The sequence below is a fragment of the Cotesia glomerata genome, linkage group LG3, assembly GCF_020080835.1.
Source record: "Cotesia glomerata isolate CgM1 linkage group LG3, MPM_Cglom_v2.3, whole genome shotgun sequence".
Classification (NCBI taxonomy): domain Eukaryota; kingdom Metazoa; phylum Arthropoda; class Insecta; order Hymenoptera; family Braconidae; genus Cotesia; species Cotesia glomerata.
The window spans coordinates 8,965,956-8,992,017 of NC_058160.1; the positions used below are offsets into that span (position 1 = coordinate 8,965,956).

General features: G+C 29.4%; 3 protein-coding genes across 7 annotated transcripts in view; all 3 read right to left on the reverse strand.

Annotated features, from left to right (window-relative positions):
- The window catches only part of LOC123261944 (protein FAM135A), a 53,351-nt gene extending 47,483 nt beyond the window's left edge, over positions 1-5,868 (reverse strand). For 3 of the 4 annotated variants that reach the window (XM_044723845.1, XM_044723846.1, XM_044723843.1), the window contains exon 1: positions 5,527-5,868. The gene's annotated coding sequence lies outside the window, so the exon portion shown is untranslated. Of the gene's footprint in view, positions 1-4,984; positions 5,006-5,526 lie in introns of those variants that run through there. The other variant, XM_044723844.1, reaches the window with a different exon arrangement.
- A 1,188-nt stretch (positions 5,869-7,056) lies between these two features.
- LOC123261557 (phosphotriesterase-related protein) lies at positions 7,057-11,988 on the reverse strand. The gene is made up of 6 exons (XM_044723207.1): positions 11,801-11,988; positions 11,360-11,710; positions 7,896-8,045; positions 7,632-7,796; positions 7,334-7,551; positions 7,057-7,266 (listed from the first exon to the last, which is right to left on the reverse strand). Exons 1-6 carry the CDS (start codon positions 11,826-11,828, stop codon positions 7,135-7,137), a joined length of 1,044 nt encoding a protein of 347 aa, XP_044579142.1. The 5' UTR covers positions 11,829-11,988; the 3' UTR covers positions 7,057-7,134.
- A 2,124-nt stretch (positions 11,989-14,112) lies between these two features.
- Positions 14,113-22,507, reverse strand: LOC123260593 (cell division cycle protein 27 homolog). Of its 2 annotated transcripts, none has more exons than XM_044721775.1 (7): positions 22,224-22,507; positions 20,739-20,814; positions 20,116-20,626; positions 18,860-19,166; positions 16,394-17,758; positions 14,826-14,973; positions 14,113-14,729 (listed from the first exon to the last, which is right to left on the reverse strand). In XM_044721775.1, exons 1-7 carry the CDS (start codon positions 22,245-22,247, stop codon positions 14,596-14,598), a joined length of 2,565 nt encoding a protein of 854 aa, XP_044577710.1. In that variant the 5' UTR covers positions 22,248-22,507; the 3' UTR covers positions 14,113-14,595. The 2 variants fall into 2 exon arrangements, with proteins under 2 accessions (XP_044577710.1, XP_044577709.1); XM_044721774.1 differs by having other exon boundaries at positions 18,854-19,166; positions 22,224-22,506.
- Between the last annotated feature and the right edge of the window lie 3,555 nt (positions 22,508-26,062).

Below are 26,062 nucleotides of genomic sequence, written 5' to 3' on the forward strand. Positions count from 1 at the left end.
TAAATGCCATCAATAAGTTATTAAGAATTTTCGAAAAGTGGAAAAGTTGCAGCGTAGTTGTAAACGAAAACAATCATCCACGCAAATAAAAAATGAAACTGTTTATAAGAATAAGTTGAAGGAGTTATTTCATATTGCTCACAAGATAGCAGCCAAAACCTTAAGTGAAGAGGGAAATGAATTATTGTTAGCCCAGAAATCATCAGGTCGGCGTGGATTTATTGATGATTTTCCACAAAAACCTCTAACATATGAAGAACTGATGGAGGTAGATGAAGAAAATATGTATTAATTCAAGTTTTTCACAAATATTTTATGTTAGTTGCTGATTGAATAATTTATTGACTTTAAAATGATAGAAAAAGAATTATAAAATATGGAGATTTTTTACTTTTCTCTTTATCGGTTCAAAATTTATTTGTATTTTGGTTCAATTTCATTCATCATTTCTTTTCTTTTCGACGAGTTTAAAATAACAGTTTATTAATCAATATTTTGAATTTTAACTTCTTTGCAGAAGTATCATCCAAGGAGTGACTATAGAGAATTTTTGGAGCTGTCATCAGTTTTTTTAAGAGTTGTACCAAAAGAAAATTTTTCATTTAAAAGTCCAGGAAAATATTTCAGAATTGTATTAAAACTACTCTAATGTCACAAAGTTAAGAAAATAAAATTAGAAAAACGGATGACCCTAAGGGCCATTCCTGCAATTTCCCGCTAATTTCATACTTAAGCGCTTAAAATTGCACTTACTACGTTTTTGAGCTCTTCGAGCTCAAAAATATAATTTTCGTGTCATTTTGAGCTGACGTGGTTTTTTTATGTTAAGAGCTGATTAGTTTTTTAAATTGATCGGCACAGCCGTTTAAAAGTTATTCCAAAAAAATAACATTAAAAAAATTTTTTTTGTAGTTTTTTTAAGATTTATCAAAATCTACAGGTCCGAATCGGTCCAAAGTGTATTCAAAATCTAAGTTTGATCAAGCCCTTTCGAATGGCATAAACCACGATGAAATCGGTCGAGCCGTTAAAAAGTTATGAGAGGTTTACACACACACACACACACACACACACACACACACACACACATATTCGGGGAAGCTTCCTAGGATCCCTAAACGTCAACATCCGTTGAAAACTCGATTTTTAAAAAACGGGGTGAAACCAATAACTTCCCGATTTTTGAAAATTTTCAATTTTCTTAGCGGGAAGTTAAAAAATTGAATAAAAATAATTATTAGCCGAAAAAAAAAAATAATTTGAATTTATTGACAAATTTAGATACGATGGTATTAGAAATTTGACAAAATTTTTTGATAAACTTGATAGTTTCGTCAAAAAATTGAAAAAAAATGAGAAAATATTATAAATTATATTTTAAAGTTGAATATCTTCGAAACGCATCGGTTTATCGAAAAATTATAAGAGAGATTTTTTGTAGAGCATTCAATTCTTTACAAAAATATGTTCTGACTCAACTTGTCCGATGACTTGTTAAAGAGTTACAAAACTCCAAACTAAGAAAAAAAAATTTTCCACGTTAATCAAATGGGAAATTGAAATTTTCGACTCGGCACTTCTTAATATTAATATTAAGAGCTCTAATTTTCACAGGATTTTTTTTTCGTCATTTCAAACAATATTTTCGATATTAATAAGAAAAAAAAAAATTGTCGATTTTTTTGAAACAGTCTAGTATACATGAAAAATATATGAAAATGCATGTGGGTACTCAAATGAAAGCTCTTGATGAGTGTAACATCGGGATGAGCTTATATCTTTAAAATATATATAATATACACGACCGACAGAAAGTTTCCGGACAAGATAAAAATTTATTGAAATGATTATTAAAAGTAAAATAAATCAAGAAGAAAGTCAATGACACGATCGTACACTCTTTGTAAAATAAAATAGCATTTTCTTTATAGATCAAGTTAATTTGTTTATGTATCAATTATTTAAATTAAAAAGTTAACAAGAAGGTTGTCCGGAAATTTTCCGTCGGTACTGTATATGTATATGGTACATATGAAAAATATATCAAAATGCATGTGGGTACTCAAATGAAAGCTCTTGATGAGTATAAGATCGGGATGAGCTTATATCTTTAAAAACGTTAATAGTTAAGAATGTACAGTGCAATTTAACATTAGTCATTATTTAATAAAGCAAAATTTTAATTATTTATAGTTCATAAGTCACGGCAGTCACATAGTAACTTCAAGGTTGCTAGTCACAATAATGATAATAATTTAAAAGTAGAAATAAAATTCTTGTGTACAAAAACGAATTGATATAAATTATAAAGCATACTTTAAATTATCTATTTTATTATCTTTATAAATATTTCCATGTTATTACTGACTAATTAACAAATTAAAAAAAATTCAATATTTCTCCTTTGAACAACCAATTACCTTTAAAATAAAAAACAAAATCCACAACTTTCCGCATTAAAGCTTAATAAACAGAGTATTGATCACACGGAATAAAAAGGCGCTATCATAATAACAACCATAATAATACAACCCAGAGCAACTGAATCGTAACTAAAAATGCAAGGGCACACTCAAGCCTTGACGTGAGTCATCCATATTCAAGCCCTCGGTCCTTTTTATCGCTGCGTCTCGATAAAATGCATAAATATAAATCGAGTTAAATAGCCATCGAGGAGATTGAATAAAACGTGTCTTGGATAGACTTAGAAGGCATAGATCGTTTCCGGTATAATGAATCGCCGTGTTGCATAGATCCCTCTGATGCGTCTGGTATCAGGCTCGGGATGTCCATACCCTTTTTGATGATGCACTCATCTCCATCCTCCATCTCAGTATCCTTCCTATCTATCTATGGATAAACGCATCGATCCACAGAGATTATCCGAGCTCGCAAATTGCAGTTCCGGTCTCGTGGGTTTAATGTGAACATGATCAGAGCCGCCCGAGTACCGAGCTGATGGAATAGAAGTGAACGGGGGTGAAAAACCCCTCATTTGATTGAATATTAATCAGCATACTATCAACCTCCCAATTTTTACTTTGTATTACTTTCGCGCTCGTTCTCAATCAAAGCTTTTTGCTCCTGCTTTTTATTTAATAGAACCAAAAATCCAATTCGGGTTTCAGCGCCAACTTTTTCAGGGAGATATTAATGGATTTTATTAGATAACATCAGTCACACGATAGTGCTCACTCTGGCTGATTAAACTTCTCGGTAATGTTTTTTTTAATTTATTTAATTATTTATTAACACTGTCTGGTTAATGTTAAATTTAATAGAAACTTGAGCGATTTATTGTTATGATTTATTTTATAATGTTAAGTAATAAGATATATATCAGTAATCGATCACTTTTGACCCCAACCCCTTTTGATTTGGCTAAAAGTTTTTTAATTTTATAAAAAAAATTTTTTTACTCGGTAAACAATAGTTATAAATTTTTTAAAAAGGAATTGAATTTTTTAAAAAGGATTTGAATTTTTAAAAAGGAATTAAATTTTTTAAAAAGGATTTGAATTTTTTCGATGAAATATTCATTCCGATTGTCCGAAAAAATGGTAGAATACTTTGAGAATAAAAAGACAATATATATTTAAATTCAAACTTTATATATTCTTTCGATATCTTAGTATTCATTGATATATTAAAGATCGTTCTGAGTAACAAAAGTGTTTCGTATTTTTTTTTCTTCAATTTTAAGGTAACTTTAAAATGAATAAAAAAAATCCTAAGATTAAAAAAATTAAAAAAATTATTTAGAAACTTTTGAACAATTTTGAATATTTATAAAAATTATTAAAACAGTTTTAAGTATTCAAAAAGTTGTTTAAATAATTTTTGATGGTTTAAAAAGTTATTCTTGCTGTTCAAAAGAATTTTTTTTTAATTCATTAATTAAATACTAACAACCTTGCAGTCACTATGTGACTACAATCGTGACTTGTGAACTATAAATAAATAAAATTCTCCTTTATTAAATAATAACTTTTGTTAAATTGCACTGTACTTTCTTAACTATTGACATTTTTAAAGATATAAGTCATCCCGATGTTACACTCATCAAGAGCTTTCATTTGAGTACCCACATGCATTTTTGATACATTTTTCATATATAATACATATATATAATATATATTTTAAAGATATAAGCTCATCCTGATGTTACACTCATCAAGAGCTTTCATTTGAGTACCCACATGCATTTTGGTATATTTTTCATATATACTTACATATAATATATATAAATATATGAAAAAATAATGTGGGTACTTAAATGAAAGGTCTTGTTGAGTGTAACATCGGGATGAGCTTATATCCTTAAAAATGTCAATAGTTCACGAGATACAAGGTCATTTCTTAATTATGTATCTGGAAGTAGAGTATTTCCGAATGCAAGCTAAATACTTATCATAATTAATTGACTATTGGTGAGAATGATATGAAACCTTGAAAAGGCACAAAACTCCAGATCAAGACTTCTTCAACGGTACCAAATTCAACCCTAAAAACCCATTTTATCTTATAAATAAACTGTCCACAAAATTTTGCTTATTCTCTTAATAATATAGATTAAAAATATTAAAGTATCAAAAAATTTTTCAATTACTTTTTTTATAATTTCCAAAAAAATTACTTTCACTCCTCCAAATATTCTTCCGAATAAAAATATTTACCGCAAACTAAAAAAAAAAAGAAAACTCTAATAAAATCCCGAGAAACTAAAATATCAATCTCTCGAAAAATACACATTTAAACATCTAGGTTACTTTATCCCCCAGGGGTGGTATTTAACCAGCCTCTTTCTCGCCTTTCGTTCACACTTTCGCGGCAATCTTAATCTCGCGTTCCAGCAAACCTCCAGTGCACCCAAAACTCAATATTTCCCCAGAATAAACACTGCTCAGCTAACCACCCTCAAAAACCAAAACACCCATAAAAATGAATAAAAAAGTAAGTTCTCCTCGTACTCTCCCGCACTTACAATACAATATCTCTGTCACGCATAATATCGACCCTGATCCTTATCGACCTCACTCTCACATCGTATGTCAGACAGTAGTACTAGCAGAGTACGAGGAGTCCCTCTCTCTTCCCCTATCTGCTCTCACTATTTCTTCTTATCCAAGAAAGACATTAACGTCGCACGTCCTTATCTACATCTATAGAGCTTTCGTGACGTAGGAGAAAAATAGAGGAAGAGGAAGAGGAAGCAAAGGTGACGTTGCCCGTCCACTTTAATGCACTCTTTGCACTACCCCATTGCCTAGTAGCCTAGTATGCCCTCGCGACCTCGAAACATCTTTACAAGCGGATCTCTTCTTCCCTTCGTGTCTCTCCCGTTTATTTTATTTATATTATTATAATAATTACAATTAAATAATTTATTAACATTAACATTATTATTATTATATTTATTTTATTTATTTTACGCGTTAAAAAAATTAAATAAAACTTTTTTCTTCTTTTTTTAAAACTTACAAAATAATTTTTCTACAATAAAAAATAAAATTTAATTAAAATTACCTTGATTTTAAGTAAATAATGAAAGCTCTCGTTGCATTAGCCCACCTCCGCCGTAATCCATCGTCAGGCGTGTCTAGTCCTTTCTCTTTTCACGTATGTCCTTAGCTTTCTCCCCTGTATAGGGGACACTGACTGGAAATCCACTTAATTCACTCCGAAAAAAATCAATAAATTTTTATCGGGAAAAATAAAATGAAACTTGGTAATTATTTTTGAAAAAAATCACTCGAAGGAAATAATCTAGTGATTATTTGTCCTGTTTCACTGCGCCGGATGGTGCTCATATGCTAGCTGGGACACGAGTAGCGACCGCGACCGCGCGCGAGTACGTCGGGCCTTTACCTCGCGGCTCATCGTGCGTCGGGATGACGATCAACGCGCCTGCTCCATGGGCATCTGATGTAGTTTGTATGTGTGAGCAACCAAGAGAGTGTAAGTGGTCAACCCCACCTTAAGACACTATTACGTGCCAATCATTGTGCTGATTTTTTGCTTATTTAGCTTCGCGGTGGTTCTACCTGGTGAGAGCATAAGTTGCGATGATGGAGGACTTTTTCATTTTTTATCAATGATTATCTGATTTGATAGGGTTAAATTTTCTTTTGATATTATTGAGGAGAGTTTTATCAGTTTTAGAGGATAATTGATCATTTTTTTTAAGTTAATGTTTGTTATTTTGTTGAAAAAAAAATTAGTTTTAAAAACGAGTTTTATAAATTTTTAGAGTAATAATATCGACTAGCAACCTTCCAGTCACTATGTGACTTCCGTGACTTGCGAACTTTGAATAAATAAAATTTTGATTTATTAAATAATGAATTTTGTTGAATTGCACTGTATTTTTTTAACTTTTGACGTTTTTAAAGATATAAGCTCATCCTGATGTTACACTCATCAAGAGCTTTCATTTGAGTACCCACATGCATTTTGATATATTTTTCATATATACATATATATAATATATATAAATATATGAAAAAATAATGTGGGTACTTAAATGAAAGCTCTTGACGAGTGTTACATCAGGATGAGCTTATATCTTTAAAAATGTCAATAGTTCACGAGATACAAGGTCATTTCTTAATTATGTATCTGGAAGTAGAGCATTTTCGTTAAAATATTATTGCTTATTATAAAGTTTATAAAATTAATAAATTTTTTTTATTACAGCCGATTTATTGAAAAGAAAATTATGTATTTTGGTATAAATAATCAAAAGTCAATTTTTATTATTAAATAAACTTAGAAAAAATAAAAAAACAATATTAAATATTGTTTATGGAATTTTATTATTTAATAAATTCTTACATAATTTTAGAGGATATTTAAAAATTTTATTTCAACTTTTTTTATTCTGATAAAAATATTGATTTAATTCAGCAGAAAAAATTTTTAACTAAATAAATTATTCTGAAGAGTTAAAAGCAGAAAAATTTTTGAATTAAGAATTTTATTCTTAATCTAAGAAAATTAATTCTTTAAAATTCTCTGAAATAATTTTTTTTAAAGATTTTTTTCTTTTAAATAAAATTAATTTTTAATACAAAAGTCAATTTTTCAAGTAAAATTTGTTTCCTCAATCCTAAATATCATGATAAAAACTTAAATTTAATAAGCCAGCCATCTTCTAGGATTGTCAATAGTAATAGCATCAATTTCTTGAGCAGTAAATCCTCTGGCTGGCATTCGGGGTAGAACGTTTGTATAAATATGAGAGTAGCCATGTCCTCCAAATCGAACCTGCAAGAGTTATTTTTTTATTCTCTCTTAAAAAAAAAAAAAAAAAAAAAAGATCAATTTAATTTACCAGTCGATGCTTGGTATGAATATCGTGACTCATGAGAACCTGCTCGACTCCACGATCCTGCTTTATCCACCCAATCCTATCGAGTCTCTGAGCATCCGAAGGCATATCTGTCTTCTCATCCAACTGGTAGTACGAGCACTCAGTCCCGAACAAATCAAATTGAGTGTAACAGCCCAGTTTCGCGAACTCTAAAAGCTCGTCTTTTTTCATCAGCGTTCCTTAAAAATATTATTAATAACTCCAAACAAAACAATTAATTTCTTCTTTTACTTGAAAATAAAAAATTAATTCAACTAACTGTCTAAATGAGACATGACAGCTTTCTTGCTATCACCACCAGCTTCTAGATAAATTCTCATTATTTCAAAAGGCGCTTGGGAGTTTCTTCCGGGGTGGAAAGACACTGGGCAGTTTAGTTGTTTCTGGACTTTAGCTGTAGCACGTATCGCCTTTTTTTCAAACTCTAGATGAAAAAAATAGGCAATAATTATAATTAATAAATTGATTTAATATCATTGAAGATCATTATTATTTTTTTTTTTTTTTCTTATAAAATACTCACCAGTTATCGGCCAAGAACTTCCAACTTCGCCGATAAATCCTGCCTTGATACTCGGATATTCTTCACAACCTTCTGTTAATTCTTTCAAGATTAAATTGTACATTTGCTCTTCATTTATTAAATCCTTCTGACAGGCTTCGACATAATGACCTGTAAATAAAAATTAAATTTTATTTTTAAAATTTCAATTGAAAATTCTTTATTGAAATAAAAGAGTCAGCATTTAGGAGGAAAAAAGCGATTTTTTAATAATTCTAAAGAGACTTTTTAATTGATTAATATGAAAATTGTTAGATATATAGTAGGAACTTTTAATTTTATTAATAAGTTCTTTTTTTTTTTTTACAAATAATGATTTTTCTAGCTCCTGCAGACAATCTCTGGGAGATCCTCTAAAAAAAGTTACTTGCGGCGAGCACGATATCTTAACTGTGAATCATCGGAATTCAAAAATCCAAAAAAAATCTACTAATATAAAATATTATCCAGTGATTAATCCAGGGGATCATAAAATATCTATTTTTAACAAATTGGCGGATTGACAAAAAAAATTAACGATTTTCGATGAAAATTTTAGCCTTAAATTATTTATAAAAAACTAAAATATTTATCGGAATTATTAATCCTTGGATCAATTACTCAAAAATATAGTTAAGAAAATAGCTTATGAATTAGAGACTGATCTTATCAGCGGTTGTTCGATAAATCTTGCTCACCAACTTAATAATAATAATAATAATAATAATAATAATAATAATAATAATAATAATAATAATAATAATAATAATAATAATATTATATGATATTATAATGTGTATATGGGGCATTCCACGCCAAATCGGATGGTTTCAAAAATTTAAATTTTAGATATTCTCAATTTTTTGGTATTTTTTAGTACCTCCCAAAAGAGACCTCCTGATAAATGTTGAGATTTTTTTAATCACTGGTTCAAAAAATATCGAATTTTCAAAAAAACCGCTCTTTTTTTGGTTTTTTGTTCGTAACTTTTTTAATAATGGTCGAAATTCAAAATTTTTTTTTCAAAATTGTCGTTTTTAAATTGCCTTTTCAGAAAAAAATATTCAAATTATTTTTCATTAAGATTTTTTAAGTTTAAGTTTTTAACCGTGTTCTCCAAATTGTGTGCATCCATCGATTTTTTTGAAAATTTGCTATTTTGAACTTCTATCCTTCCTTCAACTTTTAAGCCCGGTCCGGTAAAGGTCCTTACATAATTACTATTTTTTTATCGATTTTTAAAAATTATAAATTATTATCAGTACCGATTTTTTAAACTCTGTACTTCTTTTTTACTTATAATAAATTGATTTTGATATATTTTTGCCCCAAATAGGAATTTTAAAGAAATAAAGAAAGACTAATTTGATTTATGAGTAACTATTAACAACCGTTTTTATTTATTTTCGTATTTTTTTAAATAATTTACATAAACGACCGTTTTGTAAACTTGAATGCTCCTTAGTTATTATGTTTCCGTTGCTCCTGGGAATAACTGAATGAAAATTTTGAGTTCCTGTAATGGTCAGCGGTATTGTATCGCAAATCTAATCTTTCTTTTTGCCTCAATATAGTCTCTTTCAGGTGAAAGTTTGACAACAATATTTAATAGACTTGTTGGTCTCGACGCCCAGTTGTAAAATTCTATTACTGTAGTTATTTGGTCATCAAGTGGCCGTTGAAGGCTTGCTCTTGCTGCTTTTCTTTTTACCGTTCCTCCAATATCATCTCATGGCCCTTTACCATGTGCTGTTGCGAAAAAATGCCACTCAGGATCTAAGTTAAAGTCTTCGTTGTGATAATAAATATTAACAAAATTCTTAAAGTTCTTCAATTGTTGTGGAACTCCATCCGAAAAGTAAAAAACTTTAGCTGCATTGGGGTCCAACTCTTTTATAAAATCGGTAACAATCTTCAGAAACACATGAACGGCGACAGTGTCATGGTTATTGTTATCAGATATGATGACTAAACTTCGGTGAATAAATTCGCCGTTATGTTTAAAATAGATTACAACAGGAAAAATCGTTGCTTGATTATTGTTACAATGAAACCCTGGCACTGCATCTTGTATCACAAAAGCATAATTTTCTGCAAAATCGCAAATGGCTATGAACTCATGATCTTGCAATAAATTTTTTATATGATCAGAGATTATTTCGACAAATTCTGTAGAGTTTTTTTATACTTAATAATAATAATAACTAAGGAGTATTCAAGTTTACAAAACGGTCGTTTATGTAAAATATTTAAAAAAAACATGAAAATAAATAAAAACGGTTGTTAATAGTTACTCGTAAATCAAATTAGTCTTTCTTTATTTCTTTAAAATGCCTACTTGGGGCAAAAATATATCAAAATCAATTTATTATAAGTAAAAAAGAAGTACTGAGTTTAAAGAATCGGTACTGATAATAATTTATAATTTTTAAAAATCGATAAAAAATAGTAATTATGTAAGGACCTTTACCGGACCGGGCTTAAAAGTTGAAGGAAGGATAGAAGTTTAAAATAGCAAATTTTCAAAAAAATCGACGGATGCACACAATTTGGAAAACACGGTTAAAAACTTAAACTTAAAAAATCTTAATGAAAAATAATTTGAATATTTTTTTTATATTTTTTTCTGAAAAGGGCATTTAAAAACGACAATTTTGAAAACAAAATTTTTGAATTTCAACTATTATTAAATAAGTTACGAGCAAAAAACCAAAAAAAGAGCGGTTTTTTTGAAAATTCGATATTGTTTGAACCAGTGATCAAAACAAAAATGTCAAAATCTCATAATTTATGAGGCTTCTTTTGGGGGGTACTAAAAAATACCAAAAAATTGAGAATATCTAAAATTTAAATTTTGAAACCGTCCGATTTGGCGTGGAATGCCCCATATACATGTATAATATTAGTATATTACATACCTAGGCCAGTAAAATAAGAAAAGTCTCAGATCACATGTAATTGTTAGCCGAGGCAAAGCCGAGGTTGACAAACATGTGATCTGAGGCTTTACTTTTTACTGGCCAAGGTATGTATACTATTGTTCTGCTCGACGTAGCCGGAATGTGGCAACTTTGCTTAGCGCAGCGGCCAGAAAGTTGCCACTTTCCGGCCGGAGGGCAGAAAAAATACTATATAGCATAAATATAATATAAATAAATATAATTTATTCGAAAATCGAGTTTTGAGAAAATGGCGCTTAAAATTGTCCGGGCTCAGCCCAATTGAAGTCTTAACGCTCCGATTAGGCTTTGCAAATATCCGGATAACTTTTAAAATACTTGTCCGATTGACATCAAATTTTCTGTGCACATACTTCAATATATCTAGATTACAAAAATGAAATAAAAAAAAATTATTTTTTTTTTAAATTCCAAATTCTTAAGACCCCTTAAAATTCTCCTCCTGATAAGTAAGTAACAGATAACTTTTATAATAATGAAACTCACCGGTACCAACTATAATATTAACACCAGTCTGTTGACTAACTTCAACCATCAACGAAATATCGCGTTTAATTCCATGACTAGTGTTCTCCACAATAGTCCCACCGCCGTGTAATTTGAATAATTTAATCTCTTCGAAAATAGCATTTCTAGTTTCTGCATCATTAAAAGTAACATTGTAACGACTGCTGTAAGGGTACTGTCTGATAAACCCGAGGTTCCTGATATCGAAGTTGGCTCCAAAGTGCTTCGAAAGTTCCCGAGGCGGCGGAACGTAGAATTTATCAAAATCCAGCGCCAGATGCTCGTGAGTTAGCGTTCTGCCGAGCTTAGATAGTTCCGTTGACCCAAGAACTGAAACAAAAAGTTTTTATGTACTGATTAATTATTAATTATGCTCAGCTTTAAAGTTGTTTAATTAGTCTGGTTACACTTGAGTTTTACCTGTTTGCATGCTACCAGCTGGAGTCATTATTAAATGATATGTCTTGCGCTTAGTACAGTAACAAGTTTACTTTCAAGATTGTTGTTAAATGTCGAGTTTTTATTTGCTGAGTTGTATTAAATCTACCGTTATCGCTTGCCAGATAACTTTCTTTACTCATATTATAATTTATTATATTATATGCTATGCATATTTTATTATTTATCAGTATGTCGTTTTTTTTAATATATATATTTTTTTAAATAAAAATTTTTAATTTATAATTAAATTATAAAAAAAATATTAATTAATAATTTTTAATTCAAAACTAGCAACCTTGCAGTCACTATGTGACTGCCGTGACTTGTGAACTATAAATAATCAAAATTTTACTTTATTAAATAATGACTTTTGTTAAATTGCACTGTACTTTCTTAAATATTGACGTTTTTAAAGATATAAGCTCACCCCGATATTACACTTATCAGGAGTTTTTATTTGAGTACCCACATGCATTTTGATATATTTTTCATATATATACATACATATATATATATATATATATATATATATATATATATATATATATATATATATATATATATATATGAAAAATTGATGTGAGTACTCAAATGAAAGGTCTCGATGAGTGTAATGTCGGGGTGAGCTTATATCTTCAAAAATGTCAATAGTTCACAAGATACAAGGTCATTTCTTAATTATGTATCTAGAGAAGGAGAATTTTCAAATGCAGCCTAAATACTTATCATCATAAATTAATTATCGGTGAGAATGATATGAAATCTTGAAAAGGCACAAATTTAAGTCAAGACCTTTGCAATGACACTAAATTTTACTAAAAAAACTGATTTTATCATATGACTATCCTGTACACAAAATTTTTCTTGTTCTCTTAATAATATAGATTACAATTATTTAATGATGAACAAATGCGTCGAAAAAAATTTATAAAATCAAAAAATTATTAAAAACTGCTCCGAAAATTTAACATAAAAAATTTACTATCATTAAAAAATATATAAACTAAATTTTTATCAAAATTTTGATGATACCAAATTAAACTATAAAAATGCCTTTAAAATTAAAAATATTTAAATCATAAATATCGCTGAAAAAATATCAAAACCAATTTACGATAAAAAAATTTTTCTTAGGCTCTTAATTATATAAATTACTTTTTCACACACAACCACATTCACATATACAAAAAAAAAATAAATAAACAAATTTTTTTATCGCGAAATTCTAATCTATTTATAATTACTTTGAAAATTTATTATAATAAATTAATTATTTTATAAAAGCATATGAAACATTGAAAATACACAAATTCATATCAAGACCTTCTCTATGATCCTAAATAAAATTAAAAAAATTTTTTTCATAATATAAATACACCACAGACAAATTTTTCCTCATTAATAATTAAGAAAAAAGAAATCACAAGACAAGGAAAAATAAAAATGAAATTTCAAATTTATCATATCCTTTATTTAAATAATCCTGAGCTGCAAAACGTTGAAAACACTCAAGATTACAACTCTTGATATTCAATCCGATTAAATAATTTATTTTACCATATATATATATATATATAATAATATATAGACATACACATACATATATAAACCAGATTACCAATTATTAATATAATAGTTCTCCCATATTAATAATCAATACCGGGAATATACATATGTGTACATATATACACATATTTGATAGCTACAGCCCCACTAGTGTCAATCGAGCGATCTCAGTCACATAATAATTAATTATTTTATTTGAAGCTGACTCGACGCTTATGTTCCGATCAGATCGTCAACGACCAATTGCACTCGTTTATTAACTTGATTTTATTTAAATAATCGTATTTAAAGGGCTCTTTACAGCCAACTCATTTATCGTTCATATTTATATATATTATCAATTATAATTATATAGTTATAATAATAATAATAATAATAATAATATAATATAATATAGAATAATCAATCAATTAATTTTTTAATTAATTAATTAATAATTATAATAGTAATAACGATAAAATACTAATAATTTACATTTACACAAGACTCTCGTATTTTATTCCCTCGATCTTTTTCTTTTTTTTAATATTCAGTCGTTACTATATTTATTTAAGTTGATAAAAACAATTAAATCTCAGTAATAAATTTGTTTGTATGTAAAAAAAAGAAACAGATAAAGAAGACTCGAAACAAGTACAAAAACAATTAAATATACAAGACATTAAATATACAATGTACAGAATTATAAAGCAAAAAATATTTAATTCCGTTTATTTAGAATTTTCGTAATTAAATTTTTTTTTGCCCTCTTGGTCTTACACATTATATTAAATCACGATGACAGTGTGTTATACTTAGTATAATTAATTAATTAAATAATAAATAATGATATTAATAGTAATAATAAATTTACTGCGACCTTTAACACGCGTTTATTAATGATCATTTTTTTAAATGTCTTTATTAGTGAAATAAAAACTAAAATATTTTATGGGACTCTTATCGTGGGCCCCTTTGATTCCTCACGACTTTCTAGCTCTTTTTATTTTAAATTAAATAATTATTTGATGGTTTTTTATTTTTGCTTTTTGTGTATTTTTATTTTTTTTACGTCAGTAGATGCGACGATAACGATGACGATTACGATTACGACTAAGGCGGTGGCGAGGTCGTTGGAGGCGTCTCAGACGGTAACGAGCTAGTCGACGACGACGGATACTGGAGTTTAATCGGTACGCAAGCAAACTCACGTGGCTTGCTCGGAGCCTTCATAAGCTGTCATCGCTGTCATCTTGATTTGTTACTACGCTTATTGTACTTGCCAGACCGCTGACCTCGGCCGTTAGTTCACCACCTCCTTCTGTTTCATGTTGGGTTATATTTTGACCCTGTTGCTCGTTTCCTGAAAAATTTAATAATCAAAATTTATTTAGTGTTTTTTATTTAAAAAAAAAAAGTTTTTTATTTTATCACAGAAATAAATAAAAAAATTAGTTACCAGAATTAGCAACTGGCGTTTCTTCATCACCTTGTCCAGGACTTAAAATAGCTTCTTTAATTTGACTGTTAACGCCTTTGGGGTCTAAATCCGTAGCCCAACTGAAGTACATCAGCGCCAAATGAGTATTGCCAAGTTTTTTATGAACCTACAATAAAAAAAAAATAATTTAACTAAAACTGGGCCCATAACCTTAAGGTAGACCTAACTTTACGGTAATCTAAAGATAAAAAGTTAAATACTTAATATATTGTTCATCGATATTAAATAAGTACACAGAAAAAAAAAAATTACTTGAATTAAATAAATAATTTTGAAGAATTTTAATGATATTTAAGTTAGCCTTCAACAATTTTTGTATTTTTTCAATAGTTGAATAGTTAAATAGTTAAATAAAAAAAATAGCAACATTTCAGTCACTACGTGACTGCCGTGACTTGTTAACTATACAAAATAAAAATTTTGCTATATTAAATAATGACTTTTGATAAATTGCATTGTACTTTCTTAAATATTGACGTTTTTAAAGATATAAGCTCATCCTGATGTTACACTCATCAAGAGCTTTCATTTGAGTACCCACATGCATTTTGATATATTTTTCATACATACATATATATAATATACATAAATATGTAAAATATATGAAAAATTGATGTGGATACTCAAATGAAAGGTCTCGATGAGTGTAACCTCGGGATGAGCTTATATCTTTAAAAATATCAATAGTTCACAAGATACAAGGTCATTTCTTAATTATTGATATTTTTAAGGATATAAGCTCATCCTGATGTTACACTCATCAAGAGTTTTCATTTGAGTACCCACATGCATTTTGATATATTTTTCATATATTCATATATATAAATATATAAAATATATGAAAAATTGATGTGGGTAATCAAATGAAAGATCTCGATGAGTGTATTGTCGGGGTGAGCTTATATCTTTAAAAATATCAATAGTTCACAAGATACAAGATCATTTCTTAATTATATATCTAGAGATGGAGCATTTTCGAATGCAGTCTAAATACTCATCATAATAAATTGACTATCGGTGAGAATGATATGAAACCTTGAAAAGGCACAAATTCAAATCAAGACCTTTGCAATGACACTGAATTTCACTAAAAAAAACCGATTTTATCATATGACTATTCTGGACACAAAATTTTTCTTATTCTCTTAATATAGATTATAAAAATTTTTAGATTCCAAGTAATTTAATGTTCATAGAATTTTATCTTGTTTATTTGAGTAGAAAATTTTTTAAACTAAGAAACTTTTTTCTTAAATTAATTAAGTAAATTTTATTTAGCTTAAGAATTTTTTGTCTTGATTAAAAACAATAAAATTCTTTAAAATTATTTTCTTGTTTCAAAATTTTTTCTCTTGATCCAAATTAATTTTTTTTTTTTTTTTCAGTATAAAAAATAATTATTTTTAAACCCGATCAAGAATTCAAATTTCTTATTTCTACTAATAAAAAAAAAATTTTTTTTAAATCTAACCAAGAGTTTAAATTATTAATTTCTACAAATTAACAAAAATAAAAAAAAAACTCACCTTTCCTATCGAATAATAGACTAGAGATTCTTTGGGTGCGATATTTTTAAGTTCTTCAAACTCTCTAAGCGCCTCATTATACCGTCCAATGGAGAAATTAATACTAGCTCTATGAAACTTGCACAAAGTATTATCCGGAGCGTTAGTAATCGCAACATTGAGAGTCCTGAGTGCAAGATCGGTCTTCTTCAATGCATGTTGAACGACTCCAATGTGGCACATGATAGCCGAGTGATACGGATTGATCTGCAGCGCCCTTTTGAAGTGAACTTCAGCCAAGCTATACTGTTCCTGCTTAGAATAGATAGTTCCCAATCCAAACCAAGCATTGTAGTGCCTGGGATCCAGCCTGATCGCGTTCCTAAACGCATGAACAGCCTTCTCCAGTTCCTCAGTCAACACATATTCGTGTCCTAGCAGCGTGTAGGCGTAGGGGAAATTAGGATCGACCTGGATCGCGCGCTGGAAGAACTTTATCGCGGTTTCGTGCTCGGTCTGTGCAGAAAAAAGATTACCAGTCGCGCACCAGGCCGCAGGAGAGCTGCGATCTTCAGCGACCAGCTCCTGGGCTAAAGTGGATAGCTGGACTTCGGAGTGCAAGTGCCACAAGACAGTGCTGTAGATCTCCATCAGGTCCATCCTCTGTGGCTCCAACTGTCTGACTTCCGCGAAGTAATTCGCGGCTTTTTTGTAATCATTCATCTCGAAGTGAGCTCGAGCCAGCATTGACAAGACCCAGCCAGTATTGTAATGATGCTTTGGGAGCACGCTTAAAATTTCCACGGCTTGGGAGCAGTTGAACTGACTCAAGTGCTGATAAGCCAGCCCCAGTTCTCTCAACAGCGACATCAGACCTTCTGCACACTGTTTTTGAACCAAAACCGCGCACTGCTGCTGAGTAGCACAATTGCTGTTGCTGTTATTATTATTACTGTTATTATTACTACTGTTATTATTGTTGTTATTGGTATTACTATTTTGATTCAACGCATTTGTCGTAGCGACCATTTTTTCAGAAGTTATTGTCTCACTTTTCTCCTTATCGCTTCTGTTGCGCTCGTTCAGCTCGTTGAATGTCGCTTTGTTAAGGTTAGTCTTCGACAGACGAGCTTTAGTCTTCCGAGACGGGGACTTTGGTGTCGTGAACTTGTTCCTGTTTGGAGATTTGTTGTTCTCTTTCACGGAGTAACTGTGACTAAACAGTCTAGAAGAGCGTCGCACGTTTGGACCCTGGAGAGTTGGCGTTGCTGGTGTTGGGGTTGTTGGTGTTACTGTTACGATGTTCGCCGTGTTGCTCGTGTTTCCTGACTGGGAAAATACAGGCTTGCCTTGCTGCAGTGGAGTCTCTTTTCTTGACATAAATTGCTAAAAAAATATTTATTAGATTAAATGATAAATATATTTTTTTTTTGGTAAATTTGGGGGAAATTATTCAGTTTTTAAGTTAAGTTTTAAAAAGGGACTGTTGAGAATTTAGGGCAAAATGATTTTGAGCTGGAGATAAATTTTAATAAATTAAAAAGTTTGCAAGGTAGTGGAAAAATTTAAAAGTATTCTGTTACATAATTGAAGATTTATTAATATTTATTATTGACTAGGTCACCGAGTTATAAAGAAATTTTAAAGTAAACTTTTTTTTTGTTCTGAAGAATAATAATTCAAGCGCAAGTTATTTTGTGAGAATTTTAATAAAAAATTAACTTTCTTCGGCAACCAACCGTTGGATTCTCACTGAAAGGAGTTTAAGTTACTCGGTGAATAATTGAAAGCTGAAGCTTTGTAATTAGTCTTCAACTTTTTTATCTATATGAAAAATTTTTATAAGTACAAAATATACTAATGAAAAAATTTAACTTTAAAAAAAAAATTTGGGCCAAAAAATTTATTTTAAGAATTTCAATCAAGAAAAAATTTTAGAACTAAAAAATTATTTTAATTTATTTAATTTTTAATTTTAATTTGACTTTAATTTTTTTGGTATTTACAAGTGGGGTCCACCCTATTTTTAGCCATACATAGGTGAAAAATTAACATTTTCAATTTTTTTTTTATTTTGCTTGTTTTTATGACGCATTTATGATAAAAAATGTCACGAAAGAAAAAAATACAGATTTCGATAGCTTTTTTGCCTTCAAAAATTGGAAAAAAATTTTGGCTCTCATGTTTTTGGATAAAATTTCTAGTTTATCTTTTTTTGATGTTTTTGATATATTTTTTTTTTGAAAAGTACATAATAAACGAACATATATTTTTTTGAAAATTTATAAAACTTGTTAAAATTGTGATAATCAACTTTTTTTTTTAAATTGTTCATTTTTTCATGTATTTTTCAAAAAAAAAATATATCAATAAAATCAAATAAAAATTTCGTTCAAAAAAATGAAAATTAAAATGATTGACCCCACTTGTAAATATTTGCCAAAATATATGATAATTGATAGAAAAAAAATAAATACTTACACCTACATGGGCACGAAGACTACTGACACGTTTAGCTAAACTTTTCTGATCATTAGACTCAGTTAAGGTAACTAACGAAGGTAGTACTGTTGGTTCTGGCGTATTATTGTCCAGCGGAAGAATTCCAAAACTCGGAGTGAGAGGACTCATCGAATTACTAAACATACTACGATATCGCTGAGGTTTGCTGCGGGGTGATATCGTCGAAAGGTTTGTGTAAAAAATAGCCTGTGGTTGGGGACTTTCTTCTATTGAGGGGTGCAATCTCGCACCCTGATTATTTCCATTGACAATCACAGCCTGCGTTGGAGTTCTGGATGAAACAAACCTTGTTAATTACCACTTAAATTTCCACTAATTAAATGGTATCAGGTCTCTTGATACCACGACAAAATATCCCCGAATAAAATATCACTACGACAAAATATTTAAATATATATAAATATTAATCTTTTTACACAGAAAAAAAAATTTAATTGAATCAAGTAAATAATTCTGAAGAATTTTATCTTCTTGATTTGAGTAGAAAAATTCTTAAACTAAGAAATTTTTCTTGCTTCTAAAGTAAATTTTACTTAATTCAAGAATTTTTCATTTTGATTGAAGAAAATGAAACTCTTAAAAATTATTTTCTTGGTTGAAGAATTTTTCTCTTGATTCAAGTTAATTTTTTTTTCAGTGTAAGATAATGATTTTAAAACTTCAATGTTTGTTAATCCGTTGTCACGCTTAAATAATCGCTAACAAAATTCGTAAAAAAAGACACAGCACGATAACAAGCGTGTTGGTCTACTGTCGAATAAATACACAGAAAATCCATGATAAAAGGGCAAAATTTGATATTTTTTTTCAAATTTGAACAGTTTTTAATTGTTTTATTGAAAAATTTAATTATTTCGACGGTCTAATTAGCAATTGATCTAACTCCTTATTTTTTAGAGAGTAATTTTTCAACATTTTGATGTAGCAATAGTCCAATTATAAATTATTTGAATGATCCAAACCAAAATACTATATCTCTATTAGATATTAAATTATTTTTTAAAGTGATATTAAATTTTGAACTAATTGTTTTTTCGTACAAATGGAAGATTCTCTAAAATGGAGTTAGACAATTTGCTAATTAGAACATCGATTTAAGACATTTTGTCTGGGGATATTTTGTCGAGGTATCAAGAATCATGGAGCCAATTAAATTAGCACTTCAGAGTTAATTAAAACTTGAGATCAGAAAATTATTTAACTAAAAAAATAAATCGTACATATTGATGTTTGGCGTGGGCGTGTTGGGAAGAATGACATCAGGCTCGGAAATATAGTTAAGCTGGTTAGTGCCGTGACACATGGCGAAGGTGTCTATTTTTTCCAACTGAAATACTTTGTTGGGGTCAACCTTTTCGCCGACATTACAGAGCTCCTCGAACGAGTGCCACAAAAATGGGTTCAACTTTAATGCTAATTTATGCGCTTCGTTGGCTTTTGAAGTTCTTGTCAATTTGTAGTATACTTTAGCTATTATTTGGAGTGAAAAGCACGCTTGGTCGCCGAATTGTAAAACTATGTCGTCTAAATTTTTAACTTGCTTGTAGTAACCCCCGACAATAGCCGCCTCGGCTTCCGCCCATTTCTCTAAATCGTAGCAGCATTTTGCGAGAAGAAAACGACACTGCGGTGTGCTCGGTGATTTTTTTGTCAGCAAGCCGTACGCTTGTCTTACCCTCCCAGCGCGGTAGTAACATGTGGCTAGTAGAAATAGTGTGTCCTCGTTGTCCACTGAAATTAATATTATTGTTATTAACTATTATATTTTTTATTATTAAATTATTTTATTAAAAAAATAGCTTAAGGTGATTGAAATTTTATATATTTAAAAAAAAATGATTACCTTCAGCAAAAAGTCTTTCTGATAGAAAAATAGCGTCATTGTACGCGTAATGATTGAGACAATGCCATATGGCAGCCTATAAATAAAAAAATTTTTTTATTAATAACCAGTTATTAAAAATCAATACAGTGATGTTATTCTTTTTGTTTTTTTTTTTTATAAATTATTCGCTATTCAGGCTGTCAAATAAATACACTATAATTAATATCCGTCCTCAATTCAATAAAAAAAATTATTCTCTAGTTTTTCAAATTATAAAAGTTCTCGAGGAAATTAAAATCTCAAGTAATTAAATTTTATTACTTGTAATTTAAATTTTAATAAAAGAGTTTTTATCGGAAATAAAAACTGATTAAATTTTAAATTTTAATAAATGTTTTTTTAAATACTATAAAAAATATCTGACAATTTTTTTTAAATAACTAAAAAAATTCATTCATCATTTTTAAAAGTTTTACTTGTAAAATTATTTTTATAATTTATTTTTAGAAAAAAAAAAATTCTTGTATAATTTTATGAATTTTTTTACAAATTCTAATTTCAGTATCATTTAATTTTTGTCTAAATAATAAATAATAATAATAATAATAATAATAAAGTATCTGACAATTATTTTAAACATTTACATAATTTTTATTTTGTTATTTTTCTAAAAATTTTTTATGAAACAACATGAAAATTAAGTTAGCCGACATTTAAAAATTTTTAGAATTGTTTTTATTGAAAAAATTAATACAAAAAAATAAAAAAAAAATTTTCGTTCATTAAAAACTTGAAAAACTATAAGTGCAATTTTTAAAAAATATTTTTTAATTCTAATTTTATTAATGAAAAAAAAAGAAAAAATGAAAAATTAAAAACGTCGGCTAACTTTAGGATTATAAACATAACTTTAAAAAAATGACACTGAAAACAGCAGACACTTTTTTTATTCATCTTTAAAAATAATCTATTTTTAAAAAATTTTATTCATTATTTTTTCACAGCTTTTAATTGTGAATTTTTTTAAATAAATTTTTCTTGCATTAAATTATTTGTTAAAAAAATAATCTCTAAATTTCAATATAATTAAAAAAAAATATATTTTCTATAAATAACTAACAGTGTAGACATTGAATAAAATAACTTGGAAATTGGGGTAATTGAAAGTATGTCTCAAAGGAGATTAAAATTGGAATATCGATATGTTGAATTGTCAATAAGTGTAAATGTAGATGCGCAGACTAGAGACTAGACTACATACGCAATTTCACATCGCATTTGTACATGTACACTCATACGCGAAATATTCACATATACATGCTCAAAGACGTAACACACGTTGACTGGACGTTTAGAAAAAATAATTCAATGAATAAAATGGAGAAAAAAAAATTAAATTAATTAAGAGCGCTGACAAATAAATATCCTGAGTGGTCTGTCTGGATTTGCTATTTGCTATTATGAGTTTGCAGATCGATCGCTCAAGTGCATACACTTTCTCACCTGAACTGGCTCCTGTACAATCATGCTTGCAGCTTCTTCACTCGTTATATTTCCAATTTATCAGTACACAGTTCAACGACCGACTCCTTTATTTTAATATTATAATAGGCTAGTTGTTCTTGCTAAACTATGATCCGGGTGAGTTACTGCGAATTCGATTAAGATAAGAAAAATGATAAGACGAGTGACAAGGTTTAAACGATTCATTGGAAATATTCAACATTTACACGAGAATCCATCTTTACTCTGCTTATTTCAAGTCAACAACTGACTGATATTTCTCAGTACTTGCAATCCTTCCGATATTTATTCTCTAGTTTGCGGTTAGGGACTTTTTTTTTTCAACGTCACTAGCATGGGTTTTCGCTCTGCTTTTTTAAACTTCTGACAGGTAGCGCGCTCTCTATTTACAGTCGGTAAGAAGAAATTTCATTGGTAAGAAAAAATACCACTTACCACAATAATTATAATAATAATAATCCGAACAAAAACAGTTTCACTGTAAAAAAATCGCGCCAAATCCACGTTCATAAGACTATTAAGAAAAAAAATTTGTTTTTTTCTTTACAAAAATATATAAAATAAAAAAATTAAAAAATCCAAGTAACCGATATGATTACTTATGATTTTCGGAAATTAAAAAAAATTTTGTTATAAATTTAAAAATTAAGAAAAAAATTTTGGAACGTATTTAGTGTGCGCGGTTGCAAAATATTTTACTTTTAATGAAATTCGTAAAATCTATTTACTAGGACTTTAAAAAAATTGAAATACACAATGACGCACACCAAGTACGTTCCAAAATTTTTCTTAATTTTTAAATTTATAACAAAATTTTTTAATTTCCGAAAATCATAAGTAATCATATCGGTTACTTGGATTTTTTAATTTTTATTTATATATTTTGTAAAGAAAAAACAAATTTTTCTTAATAGTTTTATGAACGTGGATTTGGCGCGATTTTTACAGTGAAACTGTTTTGTTCGAATTTTAGTATTTTGTAATTATAATGAAAATTTACAATTGATAACAACTTAAATCTCGTGTTGACTGCATTTTTTACTGCAAACTATCCCCTTGAAGCTACAGTTTATGTAGATGTAATTCTAGTGCACTTTGGCGGCCGTAAATGTAAGCTGTGAATTACTTTTTTTAACTGTAGTTGCGTATCTATAGGAGGATTACTATGCATTCTCGAATTATTTAGTCTGTGGCAGATCACTTTGCCCATCGAAAAAAAGTCAGGATCGAAATTTTTGCGTTGCTATAGTTTGTGCTGATTAAATTTAATAATTTCAAGTAGATTAATTGTTATAAGTTAATATAATTAATTAATAACAGTCAAATAAAGTATGAATTACTGTTATAATATACAATTTAGGAAAAAAAAGTACCGTAGAATTAAATAAAATTTTGCAACCTCAAAATACCGTTCTGCTTACAGTAAACACAGTCAGTAGTCTGGCGCTCCGTTTACAGCAGATTTGAACGGAACTTGGCGCCAGATTCTACCGAATCTGTGGATCATCACAAAATGACATTTTGTTGTTTTAGGTGCTGCAGAAGAAATTTGACGGTTCTTTAGTTTGTGAAAAAATGTACAAATTAAAATGACTTTTAATGATTTTCAGGAATTTTATTCTTAAATCCTCGCGGTTTTTGAAATACCGTAAATTTTCGGTACTAATGCGTTTCCCTAGCGGTTTCGGTGCCACCGATAAAACTCTGTAGAAACTCGTCCGAAACTCAGCGTAACGACGGAGTATAGTCAGCGCATATGGGGAGTAAACTCGGAGTATTGTGTGCAGTTGTGACACATAAAGACGATAGTGGTTAATAGGTGTTTAATTAAGATCGTTACGGAGTTTGGTTGCCCTGTTTCAAATTTCCAATAGGATCCCGTCAAAAGCGACAAAAGCCACTTAGAAACCCATACATTTTATTGGTTTCTAAGTGGCTTTTGTCGCTTTTGATGGGATCTTATTGGAGATTTTCAACAGGGTGGAATTTTGCTGGTATTCTCATGAAGTTTTCCCCGAGTTTTATCAGTGTTTTTACGGGTTTTCTGTCGAGTTTAGTCAGCGTCTTTACCGAGCTATTGTGGAGCTTTTCCAAGAGTATTTTGCGAGTTTCATCGGAGTTTTTGATGGATAATGAATGAAAAACCGAAAAAAATAATTCGTACAGACCGGGACTCGAACCCGGACTATTAGATTTCTAGCCAAGGGCTCAATCGGTCAAGCTATCTTAGACATTATCAGTATTAACTATTTAGTCACATAATAAGACCCACCAAATAATAAACAACACTGTCTATCTTACGGAAACCGAAAAAGTTTTGAATCGCTTTATGTATTGATAAAATTCTAATTTTAGTTATGATAATATTGATTCAGTGTAACAACTGTAAACTTTTGACAATTTCATTATGTTGTCATTTTTTTTATATATCATATATTTTACTTATAAACTTCATAATATATTTATTAAATAACATATTCTATGTAGATAAATATATTTCAACTTGTAAATAAATAAATTAATTAATAAAAAGTACACCGTAATTGAAAAATGATTTATTTATAGTCATCTTTGTGAAATTAAAATTAATTTTCATGCCGTGAAGTATTATTAATTGCGAGTAAACTCCACAATAACACTACCAAAACTCCGAAAAAACACCAGCGAAACTCTTATAAAGCTCCGCAAAACATTGAAAAAAACTCGACAAAAACTCCCTAGCAACTCCGAAAATACTCAACAAAAACTCGACGAAAACTCCAAAAAAAACTCCACTGTAACTCCGAAAATATTCGACAAAAACGCGAGGAAAACTCCATAGCGACTCCGAAAAAACTCGTCAAAAACTTCTCGAAAACTCCAATAATACACTTTTGTGACTCCGTGTCATAACTGCACATACCTGGGTGTTTACCTAAACAATAAACTAAACTTCTACTCACACATAGACACACAAATTACCAAAGCAAAGAAACAATTTAAAAGCCTGTCTAGATTATTCTATTCTAAATTTCTGAATAAAAGAGTAAAAATTTTGTGTTACCAACTCTTGATTATAGACCAATAATCACATATGGTTGTCCGATATGGTTTAACATCCCACCTATTGAAATGGAAAAGCTGAGAAAATTTGAAAGACAATGTCTGAGAGCTTGTCTGAACATGTACAAGACACCTGACTCAAATTACACCAAATACTATAGTAACCTCACACTATTAAACTTAGCTAAAATAGACCGTTCCTGTTTAAAATTTCCAATAGGATCCCATCAAAAGCGACAAAAGCCACTTAGAAACCCATAAATTTTATTGGCTTTTGTCGCTTTTGATGGGATCTTATTGGAGATTTTCAACAGGGGTATCGACAACCATATCATACGTCTATGCCGCAATCACTTTGCTAGTGCCTCCTCCTCCACAATAAACAGCTTAATATCTGGTCCATTTTACCACAACCAGCATATTTTCAAATAGCAATGAAGTCGGGATTCACTCCTAAAATATTCACTTACTTGGACAGTCTGGGCTACATACAAGACTCAAACAGTATACTATACCCCTAATATACCACGTCAAAAGAGGTCCCAACCTTAGACCTGAAATACTGCACCTCAATACCCCTCAATACCCCTCAAAGATACAACAAATAAACCTCATTCCCGCAAAGAGTATTGGTGGCTCACCTAATTACAAGTTCTTTTTCTTTAATTGTTTTGTTGTTCTCTTTTAATAGCTTCCTCTTTCTTTTTGTCTTCTTGTTCTATTCTATTATTATGTTATATTTTTTAATTTTAATTGTTGTTGATTTAATGTCTCTC